Consider the following 20,831-nt stretch of genomic DNA (forward strand, 5'->3'; position numbering starts at 1 on the left):
CACAGTCATAGTCGTATCTGCTGTTCTTTATATCTCTTGCCATAGTTTTGATAGCTTCATGGCAAAGACCCCATCTACAGCATTGGAAGCACTTGCCTATACAGTATACATTTCAGCTTTAGTCATACTGTTCTCCTACTGTACATGAATATACAAGAAAGTCATTAAAAAACCCCTCCAAGCAATAATTACAGAAATATTTCCTTCAGTTCACGTTCCATATAATTGGGGCAGTATGGCCTTCTAACCGACCTTCAAACTTCCCTCCGGCCCTTTGGCATGCAGCAAACTATGGCATGCAGCAGAAGGTGCAAGTTCCGGATTACTGTCCCCAGGCAGCTTATAATATACTGGCAGGTGAAAAAAGATAGATAGAGTATATCAGCCTTTGGGAATGAGAGAACTTGTAGTAAAGCCGAAATAAGATATCCAATAACCGCAAGGTATAAACCTACATTCTTACTGTGCAAGGTCAAACTTGGTGTAGAACTTAACTATTTTAGTGCTGCAGTGGTCTTTACCCTTTATGCTGTAATATGTAGAGGTGTAGCCCCCTTATTAAGCTGACTGAGAAGATCTGGTGTTGTTTCCTTTACAGGAAGGAAGATGCAGTGCATGGCATTCATGTCAATCAATGGGGTCCCAGTGGATTACATTGTTGTTATTGGCCTCGAGGGCAGAATCCAGTGCAGAGAAGTGATTGGGCCCCATTCTAAGGCTATAAAAAAATCTGCAGAAACTCTTACATTACACAAAAACAGACCATAGTGACTTGTGCTAAAAATCATGGGCATGTTATATTAAACCTTTGGCCCACTGGGGCATCCTCTGGTTCTCTGGTGGGCCAGTACAATGCTGCAAGTGTTGGTACTGCTTTCTGGATATTCAAACTACTGTTAGAAGTCCATTATTATAGAGTCCGTAAAAAAACCCCAAAAACCTAAACACTGATGTTAGTGTTTCCGTTTTTTTAACTGGTCTATTTAATGGATACAGTAGTGTGAATGCCCCCTTAGAGAACATTGATGTTCCCCATATATTTACACCAGCATTTTGGTGTAAATAAATGGGGGGGGGGGCATTATCTTTTAATTAGCTGCTACTTATTGTATTATTATTGTTAGTATTATAGTAAGAGGTATTGGCCAAAAACTCACTGACTTATCCACAGTCTTGTCCAAGCCAGCCTACGCTCCCACCTCTAAGCAGTGCTGCACTTATGTCATGGCACTGAAGAGTGTTGGTTCTTCAGCATTGGCTACAGCATGCCCTGGAGGTGGCAGTGGAACCGGCCTGGACAGTGGATAGATGAGTAAGTTATTGGCCACTACCTATTACAGTGTACTACAACAGGCAGCATCCTTACATATACTGAGGGGCTCAAACAAGGAGGACAATATACTGTATGTGTGCACAGGGGTAAAATAAAAGGGGTATCATATACTGTGTATGTGTGTGTGTGTGTGGGGGGATATAAAAAGGGGGTTATATTCTGTGTGTGGACCAAAAGAAGGGGTCATATACTTAGGGAGTGGGGGTCAAAAAAGGGGGTCATATATTCTGGGGGCCATAAAAAAAGGGTACTATAGTGTGGGTGGGTGAAAGGGGGTCGTCATATACTGTGGAGGGGGGCCATAAGAAAGGGGTCATACTCTGTGGGGGAGCAGAAGAAGCAGGGTCATGTACTGTGGGAGCCAGAAAAAAGGGGTCATATACTGTGGGGGCTAATTAAAGGTAGATATGTACTGTGTCTGGGGGGGGTCAGAAAAAGGGGTCCTGTACCTTGTGGGGGGGAGGGGGTAAAAAAAAGGTGGTCATATACCATGTGAGGGCCAAAATACAGGGGTTGTTCACTGTATGGGGGCCAAATAAGGGGATTTTTAAATCTGCAAATAGGGGCATGTCCTACAATCTTAATTAGGGTGTCTCAATTATTCAAAGAAAATCGAGTTGGGTACATTTTTCTTGGGGGGGGGGGGCTCTTTCTATAGTTTGCCTCAGGCAGCAGAGAGGCTAGGTTCACAATCTTTCTTATTTTAAAAGAGAAAGAAAAATAATGTATTGCAAGGGGGTCATGGCAAAAGATTTGCCATATTTAAATTCAATATGCCTAATCTCTTACATTGATCTTCTCCATGTAAATATTAGCTTGTCGGCCAATTCTAACCGTCTATAGTTAGATAAAATGACCGATTTTTGTGTCATGAAAAGTCACAAGGAAGAGGTTTACATCTTTTTATATGTAATTTGCGAAAACAATTGCTGAGAATTGAGTTTTTATGCAAATTTCATGCAATGGTCCATGGTGGCACTGAAGTGGGAGATGCTATTTATCTTAATCATTTGTGCCAGTAAATTTCAGTAAAAGATGCTTATCATCTCCGTTAGCTATGAGCTGGTGTAGATTTCCATGTAGGTGTGTAGCCCGCCCAAAGATCTGCCTGATTTGTGAAGTGGCTTGTGCCTTGTCATAAATTAGGTGGATCCTACATCAGCAGGAGAGATGATCAGGACCATTGCCAGTCTTCATAGATTCCCCATTATGTAGGATTCTTCCTACATCAATACATGTGGTTAATGACCAACTCAAGCTACTTACACGTAGTTGCTACTTATGTAATATTAGTCTTTTATGTTTGAAACAAACGCCTGAAAATTTTCTATCAGTGACATAATGGAGCAGAAGAAAAAGATAAAAAGTTCAAGAAACCCATATATCACAGAAAATTTCAGGAGAATTCATCTCATCCCTTCTGGCCATGTTTCTGAAACAGATCAGACAAGAAAAGTAGAAATGTGTTTATCCTTAGGCAAAAATGAAAGAATGTAAATGATCATCTTTAAAACCAGTTGCTAACCAATAAGAAGTAGCTTTAAGACATGGCATTAGTCCAAGGGGTGTGACACCTGTCAAAAAATATGACCCGATGCCGGGCCTATAAATATGGTTTATACACCAAGGCTTTTTGCACTACTGACTCCAAGGAACAGTTGTGTAGCAACCTGCTTCATACTCCTCTCTAAAAACCACCTATTGCCACCATGAGCTACAGTTTTAGTCAATCCAGCTCCGCCAGAGCGAGCAGTGGTGTCTCCTCCAGGCTTTCTGATGGGATCTACAGGGCAGCCAGTGTCCATGGTGGTGGATTTGGAGGATCCAGTATCTCCATTGGCAGTGCATCTGCTGGCTCAGGCCGTGGCTACGGCTCTGGATTTGGTGGTGGAGCAGGCTTTGGTGCTGGATTTGGTGGTGGAGCAGGCTTTGGCTCTGGATCATCTTTCAGTGCCAGCTTCAGTGCTGGTGGCGGTGGAGGTGGAGATGGATTACTTTCAGGAAACGAGAAGTACACCATGCAGAACCTAAATGACCGTCTTGCCAACTACCTTGATAAAGTGCGATCCTTGGAGGAGGCAAATAATGATCTGGAGGCCAAGATCCGTGATTGGTATTCAAAGCAGGGATCTATGACAGTCCGAGAGCAGAACTTTGCTGGCTTCTACACCTCAATTGATGAGCTCCGTGATAAGGTATGGATTACATTGTCATGATAAAAGACAAATACAAATCTGACTAAATTTATTGGTCAACCATTTCAATATACTAAATAGTTTATCATCCATCTATCTAGCTATCCTTTATCTTTCCATCATCTCCATAAATGCATTTTGGAGAATTACTTATTTGAAGATACTGAATCTATTCTATGTTTTTTACATTTAGATCTTTGTGGCAACCATCAACAACTCCAAAGTGATTTTAGAGATTGATAATGCCAGACTGGCTGCTGATGACTTCAGACTTAAGTAAGTGTGGGAACATGTATGTTTCATCAACTGAATGATGCTCATTTCCTTGTATTTTGTGTGCTGGCATTCCACTACATTCTGTGCCTATGCCCTTCTTTACCTATTCTCTAGTTTTGTCCAGCTTAACCTAATAGTAGTAGTACTAGTAATGTATTATTATTCAGTGTTATCTTTTTATAATATCCTAATTATGGAATAATTCAGTGATCTGAAGTTATCTCATACATGTTACCATAAACATAAATTTGTTGGCATCAACTGCATCATATTCAACCTACTATTCTTTAGGTACGAGAATGAACTTTCCCTGCGCCAGAGTGTGGAGAATGATATCAATGGACTGAGACGTGTCTTGGATGAACTGACAATGACAAGATCAGATTTAGAGCTCCAGATTGAAGGCCTCAAGGAGGAACTGATTTACCTGAAGAAGAACCATGAGGAGGTTAGTAAGACAAGTAACAATTCACTGAAAATAGTCCTATATGTCAATATACAAGTTCTCTTTGAAGCATTTTGGCTAACATGATCAACTACAGCTAAAAATCAGGCAAGAAAGACCATTCTAGGCCACATTTCCCATACCACACCACTCCACAGTCACAATGGTTTTAGGCATTTTCAGCCTTCATTGTTATCTAATACCAACAGCAAATGTACATAACATTTCCAATGTTCTTGGTCCAATGCCAATGAAGATATATAAACCAAGAGCACCCACTTACACTCCCAGGCAAAATTTCACTTTTGGGCAATGCCAAGCCTAAATGCCATCAATGTTCTAATTCCATAGGACCACCATGATTATATAGAGCACTTTATAAACATAGACAGATACTGTATGGTTGTTTCATGTTATTTTCTGTTGATATTTAAGACTTTTATCCTTTATACATTTTTAGGAAGTTAGTGAGCGGAAAGAGCATGCTGCTGGTACCGTCAATGTAGAACTGGATGCTGCTCCTGGAGTTGACTTGCTGAAGACACTCAATGACCTTCGTGAACAGTATGAACATGTTGCAGAGAAGAACAGAAGAGAGGCTGAAGCTTGGTTCCTTGGCCAGGTACGTTAACACACCTTCATTGAATCGTGTATGCACATATCTAGGGAAATTGTCTTACAGGAAAAAGTTCTAAAATGTTGACATGTGGATCAATAGACACCTATGCCATGTTGACACATTTTTTGAACCTCCATTATATCTAGTCTTGCTTTCTAGTTACTTGGAGTTTCAAAATTTCTATTCTAAGACTAAATGGGTGCTGCTGAGGAGAAATTCAGCAGTACCTTGCAGCCATTTACACAAATAGTTGCCCATGGATTGCTTTTATTTTACAGAATACAGAACAGCTTCCTTTTTGGATACAGAGGGGGTCCCTAGTAGAGGACCTTCAACTTTGACATCCATATTATCTAATAGGCCATATCACCAAGAGATTATCTTTGCCAGTATCTACTGGATCATACAGCCATTCCCTATAAAGGCTAAACGTCTTGTGTCTTTTTTCATGCTGTAACTGTTTGTTATACATTGTCAGTGTTACGCTATAAGAACGGTCATGTGGTTATTTCCAGACTTTTGTTCTAAGGCTACCTTTATTTGGGGTCAATATGAGGGAAATTCATAATGTCTTCTTAAATTATAGGTTGAAAGTTTGCAGAATGAGGTTGTTACCAGCACACAGCAAGTACAAACCAACAAGTCTGAGAGCTCAGAATTGAGGCGCAGTTACCAAGGGCTAGAAGTTGAGCTTCAGTCTCTCCTCAGTGCTGTAAGTATCTGAAAAGCTTTTATCTACAATACTTAAATCAAATATTTCAGGTCTCCCAATTTGTCTTTTATAGTATACTTTTCATTTCCCTATAAAATATGAATTCTTAGATTTTTTGTTGTTGGACTGTTCCTTATTACACCAACTAGAAATATGTACTCCGCTTGTCAATTGTTCATATCTCTACATATAAACAACTCTGGTCTTGTCCATGGTTGTGTCTGGTATGAAGTGAATGGGGTTACCTTCAGGTAATCAAAACCCTAATCCCAAATTTTTATTCTGACAACAGAAAGCTGGCTTGGAAGCTTCAGTAGCAGAGACAGAAGGTCGCTATGCTGCACAACTTTTCCAGATACAGACTATTATCAGCAGCGTTGAAGCACAGCTTGCCGATCTCCGCTCCGATCTCGAACGCCAAAATCAAGAATACAGAGCCCTGCTGGACATCAAGAGCAGACTGGAGCAGGAAATTGCTACATACCATCAGCTCCTAGAAGGAGAAGGTGGAAAGTAAGTCTAGTTCTCCTTTATGCCCATTACATACAATGCATTGTTCTCTCTGTAATCTATAGATTCTGTTAAAGTACTAGCCCCTTTCCTAGATAATGTAGCAAAGGGAATCTGTCACCAAAACCAAGCATATGAACCCAGAAAGGTCAGGGCGTCTTGAATCAAACTGTGTTTTCTACTTGTGAATCGGTGCCTGAGATATCGCAGTTTTTGCCAATATGCAAATAAGTTCTTCATAGCAATGAGGTCATTTCTGTTTATCTCTCTGGAGCCAAGACAACCCCTTCATTGCTTCATACAGCTCATTTGCATATTGACAAAACCAGTGATATCTGGGCAACCGAGGCACCGATTTGTTTAAAGTGATCTTAACCTATGTATCTGCAGGACTTGTTGATACACTGGTTCTGGTGAAAGACTCTATCTATCTAAAATAAAGATGACTATGATTCAATTTACTTGGTAAAATCCATGTTTAATCTATACCATATTTTTCTTTTTTAGAATTGCCAGTGGAGAATTCAAATCAGGTAAGAATCACAATACAATAAAATATAACTCAAGACATCTGCGACTCATAGACATATTCAGACATATTACAAAGCTCCTATGAAAAAGTTGACTAATAATTCTACTTTCTTCTCTAGGATCCAGCTCAACCACCACCACCACCAAAGTCCAAGCAATCATAAAAGAGGAAATTGGCGGGAAGGTCATTTCTTCCACCTCACTGAAAAGATATTAAGACCATGTTATCAAGCCTACGTGTATGAATTGGACCGTGGTTCTAAAATCAAATCTATGTCTAATGTTAAGTCAATAAAAGATCATGGTTTGTGCAAACGTAAACTAAGGCCTAAGTTTTTTTTTCTTGCTTTTCAATAACCTTCCAAGACAGTGGGTATAAAGAATAATGGTATACTCAAAAAAACAAACAGTAAAACTTTTAGTCAAATACTGTGAGTGCCAGACTGATCTATATAGGAAATCATTTTGAAGGCATGTTCATTATAAAGTCAACTGTTACAATTACACTCTGTGACAATTGGGGGTAATTTAACATCAAAGGTAGCGGTTTTCCTGGATTTACAGAGGTGTTGGTGGCGCTGGGTGCCAAATAAACAGCAGATCAGGCAATGCAAACCAAAACAAGTGGCTTTATTCAGCTTATAACAGGAACAAAAACAACAAACAACCTAGCCCACACACAGGGCAATACCTCACTTCTTGAACCCTCACTAATCTATTGGGGCAAGATACTCTGTGAGGTTTTTTCTCACCAGTCTGGCTAAAAGTCCTTTCTAGAATCTAGTCCTCTTGGAACAGACCTCCAGTTTGTCTCTAACTGGTCCAAGATCCTCACTGGAGTTGGGCTGCTTATGGAATCCAGTCTTCTTGGGATAGACCTTCTCTCTGTCTCCAATTGGTCCAGTCCACCTGCTCCTGCAGGTCACCAACAGCACTGTCCTGCTGTGTGCACTCCTTCTGGAGTTGAGTCCCTTTCTCTCTCCAGTATGGGTGTGGTCGGTCAGAGTCCTTTTTAACCCTGTTTTGGGTCGCTCCACAGCGCCCTCCAGGCTCATACCCTCACAACACATACTATCAAGTTATTTCTGAAACTACCCACACAGTGTTAAAGTGCGCGGTATGGCCAGCTCGATGGCCTAATATAAATTTTTAAAATGAAGTTGTTCTCTTCTGGTTCTCATGGACTCCCTTGTGGCTGGGACTACTGTCTTGTCCATATCATACTCCACCAAATAGTCTTCTAGTCCAATGGTGTGTCAATCCAACTATGAATATTTCATGTTTTTCAGAGACCCTGGTCCTACTTCATAGGAAATTGGCTAACTTTATTTGAAAGCAAAAATATTAGTTAAATCAAAGGACATGATCATAAAATGCCCTCACTGTGCCCATTGAATAAAAAATGGACCCATGGTTTAAAAAATATTCATATTGTTACCCCATATTGGGCCCCCTACATCATAGGGAATCTACTATTCAGAGGTGCAAGTGATGCTCCCTTTTATCTAGTGCGCTGTATTCAGTTGTTAAGAAGTACCAGCTCAGAAGTACAGGGAGCAGGCGTTCCCCCATTACAGTCTGGCGACTGGTGCCCTGTGTGACGACACAGGTGGAACATAGCTAAGGTCAGCCATGATAGGCTCCAGTCTACACAAAAAAGCAACAATCACAGCACATGGCATTTTGCAGTGCAAGGTGCTTCAGTTTATGTCCCTATACACACAGACACATACTTTGTTCAGTGAATGCTATACTTATTATATGATGAATCTTACCCTAGTAAATCTTTTTTTATCACATTGTTAAACTTTTCATAGATTACAAAAATCACAATTTGCTTCTTATTATTAACCTAGTAAGATGAAATTATAGTACATGAGATATCCAGATCCTTCCACCTAAGTGACACAGTGTACGGTAATGTTTATTTGTTAAGCGATATAACTAGTATTTAGGTTTGTGTCACACAGGGTGTGCCGTGTTTGCCAGTCTGATGTTCACCTTACCGGCATTCCCATACACACAACATATTTTATATTGTTTAAAAACCTTTGATGAAGCTGGGAATAGGTCTAGACGCCTGTAAAATTCCCATAAAAACAATTAACTTTCTGCGACACCCACAATACATCCTATAAAAGAAGTATACCTTCAAGTTTGCCTTTTCCTATTTTAAAATAAGATTCTGTTCAATTTCTATCCACCTGCCTGGGCTCAACTATCCCATTACAATGAGCTGCAGTAGGAGGAAAGCCTGGTCTTCTGCTGGATCTCTCAAAGGAACTTATCACTTTGGTGGTGACCCTAAAAAAATCTCTAGGCATTTGTCTTTACCATTCCCCGGAAGCTCAAGGACATTTAGTGTCTATGGTGGAACAAAGCTTAAGAGAACGGCCCAGGACTCTTATGATTACGTCTTTGGACTTGGTTGTATACACTCCGGCCTTGGTCATAACAATTCCTTTGGAAGCCAAAATGAATGGAAGAGTGAAGGCTTATTCAGAATGAACTCTAAAGAAACTATGAAGTTTCTAAATGATAGACTGGCAAAATATTTAGAACAAGTAGCAGAATTGGAAGAAGAAAATAATCGGCTGGAAAGAAAAATACAAGAATGGTATGAGAAAAATGCTCCCAAGGAGCTACCCAACTTTAGCTACTACTTTAGGACCATTGATGAACTTCAACAGGAGGTAAGAAAACCTGAATGTATAGGCTAAAGAAGTTAGCTGGGTGTCTACCTGAAAATTTCCTTTAGATGTTCTGTATACATGTCAGTAAGTAATATTTATAGGGGTCAGTGTGAGCTAGGAACCTGACTGTAACACAAATTGAGAGGTGGTGGTCTCTTGAAATGTGCCCATTCACGTCTAGGACTGCTCTAAGATTTTGACTTAATATCTTTTTCAAGATTCTCTAGAAAATATTCATTCATGAGCTTCATCTGTTATCTAGAGGAGCTACAAATAGTCTTTCTCTGTCTGGAAAGCCTGGCATGTCCATGTGCTAAACTGAGTTCAATGATATGATAATAAGCAAAGAGTGGAACTACCAGACATGTTATAAGTGCATATCGAGAGGTTCCCCACTACAAACCATTGGTGGTGCTCAGCACGTAGAGGCAACAATTCATAAGTAGCTTTATAAATAGAAATAGAATGGCTACATTCACTAATCTGGATAAAAACTGTGATTGGATATAAAAAGTATAGGGTGGGAGGAACATATAGAATATAGCAACATAGTGACATCAGTTTTAATGAAAAATGTGTAATGTCACATTTCCCCTTTGGAGGCGCTGTAGAGGATTTGAACGCTATCTAGGGGTCCCAAGAGCAGGATATACTGTGAACAGCTTAACAATGAGGGTCCTGTATTAATGAAGAGACTGTTCAAAATAAAACTATAATGGGGATCACTTGTTAAGGATCAACCGCTAAAAATAAAAAAAGTAATCAAATCTCAGTCATTTATAAGCCACATATAATTGCTATTATATGTAATGCTATACTTGGCTTGGAGACTTTTTTTCTGACATTTTCAGCTTCAGTTTCTGCAATCCTTTCCAGATTTTGGATGCTACTATTGAGAATGCCGAGGCTATACTGCACATTGACAATGCACGTCTTGCAGGAGATGACCTCCTAAACAAGTAAGAACTAAAAATACAAGTCACTAATGTCATAAAGGAGTGATGGAGTAAACGCTTTGATTGGTTGCCCAACAGTTTTTAATACATAGGGGCAACGGAGATCAGAGGTCAGTGGAAAGTAGAAAGATCAGGCATGATGCATTATATATGTCTGATCCGTCTGATCCTATACGGTATAAAATATTCAGAAGTAGCTGTTGAGAAATAATAAAATATTCATTTCACATGTAGAATTGTAAAGTTGCATTAACATGAATGTTGTGCAAAAAGGTTGTGAAAAATATAAATTTTTTATGACCCTCTTACACCCAAGGGTGGCCCATTTTATGGATCCCTAATACATTTGAGTGTATTGAGGAATCCATGAAAATAGATAAAAATAAAACAAGACCTATATTTTGACGGCCCATTTAAAGCACCTCAGATTCTTCTGCTAATTCGGATCTGTGCACCACATGGCAGAAAGCCAAAGCAGAGGTTCATTTTCCCACTGTGGGTTCATTCTCTGATTAGCTTTCAGGGGTAGTCTCACACTGAGAGTTCACTAGCTGATCAGCCTCGGAACCAAAGGATATAATCAGGGATAGTCTAATACTATGGGTTCACTCTCTGATCAGCCTCAGAACCAATCATGATAATCAGGGGTAGTCTCACGCTGCGGGTTCACTTGCTGATCAGCCTCAGAACTAATGGAGATAATCAGGGGTAGTCTCATATTGCAGGTTCACTCACTGATCAGCCTCAGAGCCATTGGGGGTACTCAGGGGTAGTCTCATGTGGTGGGTTCACTCTCTGATCAGCCTCAGTGCCAATGGTGATAATCAGGGGTAGTCTCACACTGCGGGTTCACTCACTGATCAGCCTCAGAACCAATGGGAATAATCAGGGGTAGTCTCATGCTTCAGGTTTACTCTTTGATCAGCCTCAGAACCAATGCGGATAATCAGAGGTAGTCTCACGCTGCTGGTTCACTCACTGATCAGCCTCAGTACCGATGGTGATAATCAGAGGTAGTCTAACACTGAGAGTTCACTCAATGATCAGCCTCAGAACCAATGGAGATAATCAGTGGTAGTCTCATGCTGAGGGTTCACTTGCTGATCAGCCTCAGAACCAATGGGAATAATCAGTGGTCGTCTCACACTGAGAGTTCACTTGCTGATCAGCCTCAGAGCCATTGGGGATAATCAGGGGTAGTCTCATGCTTCAGGTTCACTCTTTGATCAGCCTCATAACCAATGGAGATAATCAGTGGTAGTCTCACGCTGCTGGTTCACTCACTGATCAGCCTCAGAACCAGTGGAGATAATCGGGGTAGTCTCACGCTGCAAGTTCAGTCACTGATCAGCCTCAAAACCAATGGAGCTAATGGGTAGCCTCATGCTGTGGGTTCTGTGGCTGAATTTGCTAGGGAATCCGCAGCAAGGTCAAGCAGAATCCTTAGTTTTTCAGCAGCCTGAAAAAAGTGCCCTTTGCTGCCTCCTATTAAAAACAATGGGAGGCAGATTTTGGCCGCAATCTGAAGTCAGAATCTGCCTCCATATTCCTCCAATATCAGCTCCAAATTCCTCCATGTGAATACAACCTTACAAAGATGCTCGCTGCGGAGTCAGAAGGAAACTCCTACTCCCTGAAATGCATTTGTCAGCAGATTACATCAGTAGTAGTATTTCAGCAGCCATACTGTGGGATATGCAGTCACTTACTGTCAGAAGGGGTCCCTGTGCTGTAGGATGCCCATCGATTCTGAGGTTGAAGGGGTTGAGGTCCAATACCATTACAGTGCCTTTACAGTAACAATCTAGCAACTGGAGAGGGCCCTGTGGTCAGACCCTCACCAATAAGTAATGAAATGAATAGTACAGTATAATGATAAAACATAGCTTCTAATGTTATCAATTGTATACTAATGTAATATATTTATTTTCCAGATATGACATGGAGCTCATTTTACATAGAAATATAGAAGAAGATATACAAGCCTTACGGAAAGGTATTGATAGATTGACCCTGGAAAAATGTGACCTTGAATTTCACATTGAATTCCTCATGCAAGATCTGACATTACTGAGGAAGAGTCATAATGAGGTAGTATAAGGAGGAATAATGGTTCTTTGAGTACCATCGTCTGTCTCTATATATAAACATGGGAGGAATATGCAAATCTGTCTCCCAAGATGTAAATAGGGAGACAGTGCCTCTGTTATGCTGCCCTCTATAGGAAGCACCCTGAACATCGTGCCTGACTTCCCAGTTGTCTTCACTGTATGATGTGTGCCTTTACATCTTGGGAGACAGATTTGCATATTCCTCCCATGTTCCCTTGCAGTGGAGCGACTATGGCTATATAAGTCTCCACACACCTAATAGGTGGTCTCTCCTTAAGGAGGAACATTATCCCCATAATCTATCTATACTATCTATCTATCTATCTATCTATCTATCTATCTATCTATCTATCTACAATGTTACAACTCACTACACTACACAAAGCTACTCTCCACTGTACACTTTACTATACTACATTATACAACACTACACTTCACTACACTATACTGTATAATTCTGTACCCCACTATAGCCAGGGGCCATCAACCTGCTTGGTCTTCTGTTCTTATAAGTCCCATAGAAGTGAGTAGGACATGCTAAGGCCCAATTCACATCTGTGTTCAGTATTCTGTTCGGGGAGTCTGCTTGGGGATCCCTTGAACAGAAACCTATACACATTAAAAAGCGGTTAGCTAAGAAACCACACAGACCCCATAGACTATAATGGGGCTCGTGTGGTTTCCACTCGGTGTCATGAGTCCACCTACTGTTCAATAGTAGGTGTCAGCGTTAATGCTTGAAAATTTTGACAGCTATCATACTGAACCATATGGGGGAAGGGCATTTTGAAGCCATTGCCTTGGGCATCAACGGAGCTGATCCCGCCCCTGAGTACACTGCACTGAATTATAGTGACCTGTACTGCACTAAATTATACTGTACTACACTATATTTCACTTTGCTGTAGTACTTTATAATATACTGTACTACTCTATACTACCGTATACATCACTAATTACAACACATTGGACTTTAATAATAAGACTAGACAATAATACACTATGCAATATTACAGCATACTGTGCTGTACTATACAACATACTTCAGTATTACAGAAATATACAACACTATAATTGCATACTATACTACGCTACATTGTATCGTACTGTACTAAGTTATACTGTACTACACTATACCTCACTTTTCTGTACTATGCTATATATCACTAATTATAATACAGTAGCATTGTATACTACACAACAATACACTATACTACACTGTACATTATACTATACTACACTACAACATACTGTACACTATTTTGTATGCTGTGCTTGACTATACTACAGTGAAACTCAACACTATATTAGCTTACCATGCTGAAATACACTGTATTATACTAACCTGCACTAAAATAAATACTGCTATACTACACTGTATTTTATATACTGTACTATACATAACTAACTACAATACATTAGTATTGTATACTAGAAAGCAATATACTATTCTACACTATACATTATTATACTATACTACACTACAACAATATTTTATATGCTGTGCTTTACGGCTATATATTATACTGGCATAATATACTGAAATCCTCTTTCATCTTTTTATTTGACCCTATTACAACAAACTACAGGTGAGTATATGAATTAATTCTAGAATCAACATACACCAAGCTATTTTTAATACATTCAGTTATTTATGCTTCCATTCACACTACTAGTAAATGTATATTGTTCTGATCTGTCAGGGGATCAGAATAACGGACATATAAATAAAAACATGAGTTACCCTGTAACATTTTTTTTCAACAGTATGCTATTCTGAATTTTTTTTAAACATTACTGTCAAACAGGATGGACACTTTAATGTCTATTGTTCTGATCCTCGTGTAAGCTGAGTTTCATTTTTCCTTAGGAAGCAAACAGTCTTAAAACACAACTGGGCGCTAGAGTCAATGTGGAAGTTGATGCTGCACCTTCAGTCGACCTGAGTAAGACCTTGTTAGGAATCCGAAATGAATATGAAAGCTTGATCGTACAGAACATGAAGGATGTGGAGAACTGGTTCATGACTCAGGTACTCCTATATATATATATATATATATATATATATATATATATATATATATATATATATATATATATATATATATATAAGCACGAGTTAAGCCTCTGGATCTTTTAGGTTCTTCTGGGTGTGGAAAACTGTCTGGATAGTTCTACGTTATTTCGTGATCATGGTCTTCTTTATCGAAGAGTATTTATCCCTAAAATAAATTCATATACAGATTTTGCATGACCAAGAACTCAAATATGGCATATATAGACTAATGTGGGCCTCGGAGCTTCTGAAGTAGTATGAAGTCATGTGCACATATGTTCTCATGGATGTTAAGAAAATATCCCAATGAGCAAAGGAGGCTCAGGCTACTAAAAGTTGAAACTCAAACCTTCTCTGCAAACCCATTCACTTTCCAAAAGTAGAAATCTGACCACTGAAAAGACCAAATTATTTCCTCCACTATGTGCCAAAGAGATAATTCCAGAAAATTGCTTCATCAAATTTCCATGTGGGCGGCCAGCTTAACAAAAGAATAGCAGTGGTGTCTGGCAAGCCAGAACGATTAGAAGATAAGCAATTAGATCTTGAGATTTACTGTGTAAGGTGGCAGAGACTTGTTAAGTACACATCTCTGAACCTGGGATAAAGAAGTAATATTTGGCGTATCCTTTATCTTTCTCTATGTACACAGAGTGAAGAGTTGAACCATCAAATAGTTTCCGGATCTGAGCAGCTGCAGACGGTGAAGACTGAAGAGATTGAGCTACGGCACAAGATACAGACGTTAGAGATTGATCTTCACACTAAACTAAGCAAGGTATGTTCCTTTATTATAAGACTCAGTAAAGCAAATATCTGGTATAGACCTGAAGAACACTGGAAAATGAATAGCACCATAATATTATTATAGATCATGCAGGAAACCCCTCTATGCACAGGAATGGGGCACCTTAATGTAAAACTGCATTAACTCTGTAGCAGCTGTCTGTCTGTCCTGCTTCCAAAGGAAACATCTAAAAGGGGTGGTCTCCAATGAGATGATCCCTTAACTCCCGCTTGCTCTATGATCTACATTATGCTATGGAAACTCTGCAGGTCCAACAAACTGCTATGGCATAGTGATGGGTGGCCATTAAATGTCACACAATGTTTGATACATTTGGTGAATCTGTAAGTCTAACACGTTTCCTGTGATATTTTTCCACTTTCTACGCTACTCCATTGCTGGAGTGAGATTGCAACATTATAGCAACTTTTTAAAAAATTCCATTTGATAAATCTGGTGTACGGTCAGTTAGATAGGCTAACCACTTTTCAAATATGAACTGATAAATTTGGCAGAAATAAGCCAACATCACAAAATGGAAATGCCCTCATGATAGATTCCCAACACCCACTTTCTTGTTACATTTCAAAATGAGTGACAAAAAAGTCTAAGGCTGGAACAAAGTGTATCTTGCTACGTAAGGCTTCAGCCTAAAACTGTTCTGTTAATTCATTGCATGCCCCTTTTTGTGAACTTTTTTGAAGTTTAAAAGCTTGCATGAACTATTGGGGCTACTTTTAGATGACCGAGGTACAAAACTGCTGTGAAAAACATCCATTTTTATTGGCCATCTTTAATCTGAGGGGTAACTGGTTTCACAGAACCCCCATGCATTTGAGTGAATGAAGAGATCTGTGAAAAAGGCCAAAAAACGGACTGCCAAAGTCACAGTCATGTGAATAGCCCCCACTCACTGACATAGAATTCAATGCTGCTGTGTGACGTCTGTTAAAATGTATAATCTGTATTTCACCATTTATATTTGTTCTGACCTATTGCAGAAATCGGCTCTTGAAGGCACTTTAGCAGAAACAGAAGACGATTATGGGAATCAGTTAGCTTACATTCAAGGTTTAGTTAACAGTGTGGAGGCTGAACTGTCTGGATTCCGATATGATTTGGAGCGTCAAAACCATGAATATAAGATTCTGATGGATATAAGGATGCGTCTAGAGATGGAGATTGCTACATATCGACGTTTGCTGCAAGAAGAAGACATGTATGTAGAAAGAAGTTACATCTGTGTTGCATGCCTAACATACCCAGTGCCCTAGTTTAACTTTTCATCACCTTGACTAACTCCAGTACGTTTTAGGGCTAGTACACACGGCGGAAACCTTTTCCACCATCGGCTTTTTCACGTACCTAGCCACGACAGGAGCTCTTGATTAGGCCCAGATGAATGGGCCTAATCAGTAGGGAGTCTCGAGTCGTAGATGCCATGGCTGACTCAGCTGTGGAATCTGCCTGAAGATGGGGCATGTAGCTTTTATTTTCTGCTAGCTGAAAAAAAATCACTAACAGAAAAAAACCGCTGGTGACTTCCATGGAAATGAATGGGAAGCGGGTTTTCAGGCAGATTCCACATCAAAATCTGCCTGCAAAAACCTCTGTGTGAACATACCCTTATCTTTCAGTAGGTGCTGCTCCCCTGATTCCTGCACAGTTGTATTTTTTCCCTAGTCCCCACTGTTTCTCAGCAGTCAGTGCAGTTAGATTTGAGGTCCAATATGCAATCTAGACTCTCTAATGACAAGTGGGAGGCCAGAAAGAGGCAGACACCATATTGCTCTGAGCCACACTCCTTTGCCTTCTCTTTCCTGACACCACCCACTTGACATTAAAAAGTCTACTTTGTATATCAGGCACTAAAAGTAGCTGCATGATTGTTAAGGAACAGTGCGGACAACGGAATAAATTCCAACATTGCAAGAATCAGTGAGTAGGAGCCTATTGAAGACTGAAAAGAGATTGAGTTGATGGAGGTGGTGAAAATCCTCTTTAAGGGTCAGTGCACACAGAGTTTTTTGGCGCTGATTTTGATGCTGAATCCACCTCAAAATCAGCCTCAAAAAGAAAAGCCTCCCAATAGAACTCTATTGGGAGGCTTTTTTTGGAGGCTGATTTTGAGGTGGATTCAGCATCAAAATCCTCACCAAAAAAACTCATTGTGAACTGACCCTAAGTTTTTCTCACCCCATGAAGTACTAATATGTCATGATGATAGCACTGGCTCAGTGAGAGGATTTCAGCTGTAACACAGGGCTGACATCCTGCTGCTAGTGCTAAAACACTGTAAACAGTTGTTTAACCCCTAGATGGCACCTTCAATAACGTTGGCATCTAACGTATCAGTATTTGTATTTGCCTCTCAAATCGGCACCACTGTGATGCTATAGTGGGGTGCTGATGTGTTATCATGGTGATGAAAGCCTATTGAAGGTCCATCATAAGTAAACCTATAAGACTAAGTTTTAATTTCAGTTTCACTTTGGTAAATTATACAGAAGTATTGCCATGTACTATGCCAGCAATAACGACACCTAATTTTCAAGTCCCAGCATGGGACTAAGTATAAATGTTAAAAAAAAATTTTTAAATAAAATTCTGTACAGTATTCAATTAAAATGACATAAAAATACAACGTAAATAGCCCTTTTTTCAATATTTTTTGTAACAGAAAAATAATAATAAATATATTTTTATATCTGGAATTGATGGGTCATTAGCAAACCATGCTATAAAAATAGAAAATTATTTATCCCACACAGCGAATGTCTTTTTAATCACATTGGCTAAAACAAAAAAAAAAAAAATGAAAACCCAGTAGCCCAATCGGCTGATCCGATCCGGCTGATCCGAACAGTACTCGCTCATCTCTATACAATATATATGTGTATATATATATATATATATATATATATATATATATATATATATATATACACTCACCGGCCACTTTATTAGGTACACCTGTCCAACTGCTCGTTAACACTTAATTTCTAATCAGCCAATCACATGGCGGCAACTCAGTGCATTTAGGCATGTAGACATGGTCAAGACAATCTCCTGCAGTTCAAACCGAGCATCAGTATGGGGAAGAAAGGTGATTTGAGTGCCTTTGAACGTGGCATGGTTGTTGGTGCCAGAAGGGCTGGTCTGAGTATTTCAGAAACTGCTGATCTACTGGGATTTTCACGCACAACCATCTCTAGGGTTTACAGAGAATGGTCCGAAAAAGAAAAAACATCCAGTGAGCGGCAGTTCTGTGGGCGGAAATGCGTTGTTGATGCCAGAGGTCAGAGGAGAATGGCCAGACTGGTTCGAGCTGATAGAAAGGCAACAGTGACTCAAATAGCCACCCGTTACAACCAAGGTAGCCAGAAGAGCATCTCTGAACGCACAGTACGTCGAACTTTGAGGCAGATGGGCTACAGCAGCAGAAGACCACACCGGGTGCCACTCCTTTCAGCTAAGAACAGGAAACTGAGGCTACAATTTCCACAAGCTCATCGAAATTGGACAATTGAAGATTGGAAAAACGTTGCCTGGTCTGATGAGTCTCGATTTCTGCTGCGACATTCGGATGGTAGGGTCAGAATTTGGCGTCAACAACATGAAAGCATGGATCCATCCTGCCTTGTATCAACGGTTCAGGCTGGTGGTGGTGGTGTCATGGTGTGGGGAATATTTTCTTGGCACTCTTTGGGCCCCTCGGTACCAATTGAGCATCGTTGCAACGCCAAAGCCTACCTGAGTATTGTTGCTGACCATGTCCATCCCTTTATGACCACAATGTACCCAACATCTGATGGCTACTTTCAGCAGGATAATGCGCCATGTCATAAAGCTGGAATCATCTCAGACTGGTTTCTTGAACATGACAATGAGTTCACTGTACTCCAATGGCCTACACAGTCACCAGATCTCAATCCAATAGAGCATCTTTGGGATGTGGTGGAACGGGAGATTCGCATCATGGATGTGCAGCCGACAAATCTGCGGCAACTGTGTGATGCCATCATGTCAATATGGACCAAAATCTCTGAGGAATGCTTCCAGCACCTTGTTGAATCTGTGCCACGAAGAATTGAGGCAGTTCTGAAGGCAAAAGGGGGTCCAACCCGTTACTAGCATGGTGTACCTAATAAAGTGGCCGGTGAGTGTATATGGTATTGCTGTAATCATAATCACCAGCAAAATAAAGGTAAAACCTGATTTATGATATCCACTGCACAAGGCGAAATTTAGAATGTATAAAGAGATGAAACTGACTTTTTAGCATCCTGCTAAAAAAGTGTTAATAAAAATTTGTTCAATAGGCTAAATGTTTCCCAAAATAGTGCAATAGAAAAATGCAACTTGTTGTGCAAAAAACAAGCGCTCATTTCTCATGTCAACATTAAAATAAAAAAGTTTTGGCTTTTTTAATGTGACAACGAAGAAAACAAAGTATCAAACTAGGCTGCATATTTACGGGGTTAAAGAGATCTGTCCCAGTTGTTCATGCAGGAGTCCAACCCACCTGGCTCATCTTCACTGACATTTGCCAATGGGGGATAGTCAGGACACCCTCTGTACTCGTAAAGTTGTTGTTTTATCTCCCTCCCTACCAAATCCTTTAAGCTCAGATTCTCATCTATTGTTCTAGCTATATTTCAGCATTCCGATGCTTCAGTCTTTGTAAATAAACCAATGACACGTCTCCTCTCTTCCTCTTACAGCATTCCACAGACGACACCTACAAAACAAAAAGGCAAGTGAACCTTTACTTCTGGTAAATAAAGGGGTATTCCCAATTCCCTGGTTATCCTCTATCCATAAGATAAGGAATAACTTGCTGATTAATGGGGGTCCAACCACATAGGCAACCACCAATCAGCACAATGGGGAGTATTGTTTGGAACAGAGTGCTGGGCAGGACGACAGTGATAAAGATAGCCAAGGCTACTTGAGAATACTGAAAGTATTGCAGAAAGTAATGGTAGACTGAATTTTCCAGAATTCTGGACTACGTTGTCACAACCAGTGGTCGAAAACATGCCATAGAGGCAGCTCACGTGACTAATATAGGGCCTAGACGTTTCCCATCAGGTAGCGTGATCCTGTGCAGGCCTAACCTCTTCAGAGAAGCTGCATTTTAGTAAAAAATGGGATAGAATATTGTATAGAATTGTTCAAAATGTGAACAGAGGAGAAATACTCAAGACCTTTTGTTCCTGAGTGGAAAACTTGGAAACATAATGAGGCCCCATTGTAAACTCCATGTTGTGGGGGCAGAGGGGTGGCAATAGGTGATGTAAAGGTGAGGGCCCTGATGTCTGAGTAGGCCCTCACCTTTACATCACCTAGGAAGGCAGCAATACAGTATAATAAAGGGCATATGGTAAGAAGGGTCTACTAAATGTGGTCACACTAGGACCCAGCTTTTCTGTTCTATGTATGTGACTGGCATTTTCCGTGAAATTTTTTTATCCCAAATGATTCATTCTCCTCCTTTTCTATTTTGGTTCACATACAGGATTGAAGGTTGTCTCAATAACAGAGGAATATGAAGATGGGAAAGTTGTGTCAAAACATGAACAGATTCATCATCTTCAGGCTTAA

General features: G+C 40.0%; 2 protein-coding genes across 2 annotated transcripts; both read left to right on the plus strand.

The window, feature by feature from the left end:
• Positions 1-2,986: 2,986 nt before the first annotated feature.
• LOC142209355 (keratin, type I cytoskeletal 19-like) lies at positions 2,987-6,934 on the plus strand. The gene is made up of 8 exons (XM_075278323.1): positions 2,987-3,528; positions 3,722-3,804; positions 4,096-4,252; positions 4,710-4,871; positions 5,455-5,580; positions 5,873-6,093; positions 6,598-6,623; positions 6,741-6,934. Exons 1-8 carry the CDS (start codon positions 3,043-3,045, stop codon positions 6,836-6,838), a joined length of 1,359 nt encoding a protein of 452 aa, XP_075134424.1. The 5' UTR covers positions 2,987-3,042; the 3' UTR covers positions 6,839-6,934.
• A 1,918-nt stretch (positions 6,935-8,852) lies between these two features.
• LOC142210043 (keratin, type I cytoskeletal 19-like) lies at positions 8,853-20,831 on the plus strand. Its single transcript, XM_075279073.1, has 8 exons — positions 8,853-9,314; positions 10,191-10,273; positions 12,205-12,361; positions 14,252-14,413; positions 15,090-15,215; positions 16,226-16,457; positions 19,876-19,980; positions 20,746-20,831. Exons 1-8 carry the CDS (start codon positions 8,853-8,855, stop codon positions 20,829-20,831), a joined length of 1,413 nt encoding a protein of 470 aa, XP_075135174.1.

This window comes from Leptodactylus fuscus, chromosome 6 (assembly GCF_031893055.1).
Source record: "Leptodactylus fuscus isolate aLepFus1 chromosome 6, aLepFus1.hap2, whole genome shotgun sequence".
Lineage (NCBI taxonomy): Eukaryota > Metazoa > Chordata > Amphibia > Anura > Leptodactylidae > Leptodactylus > Leptodactylus fuscus.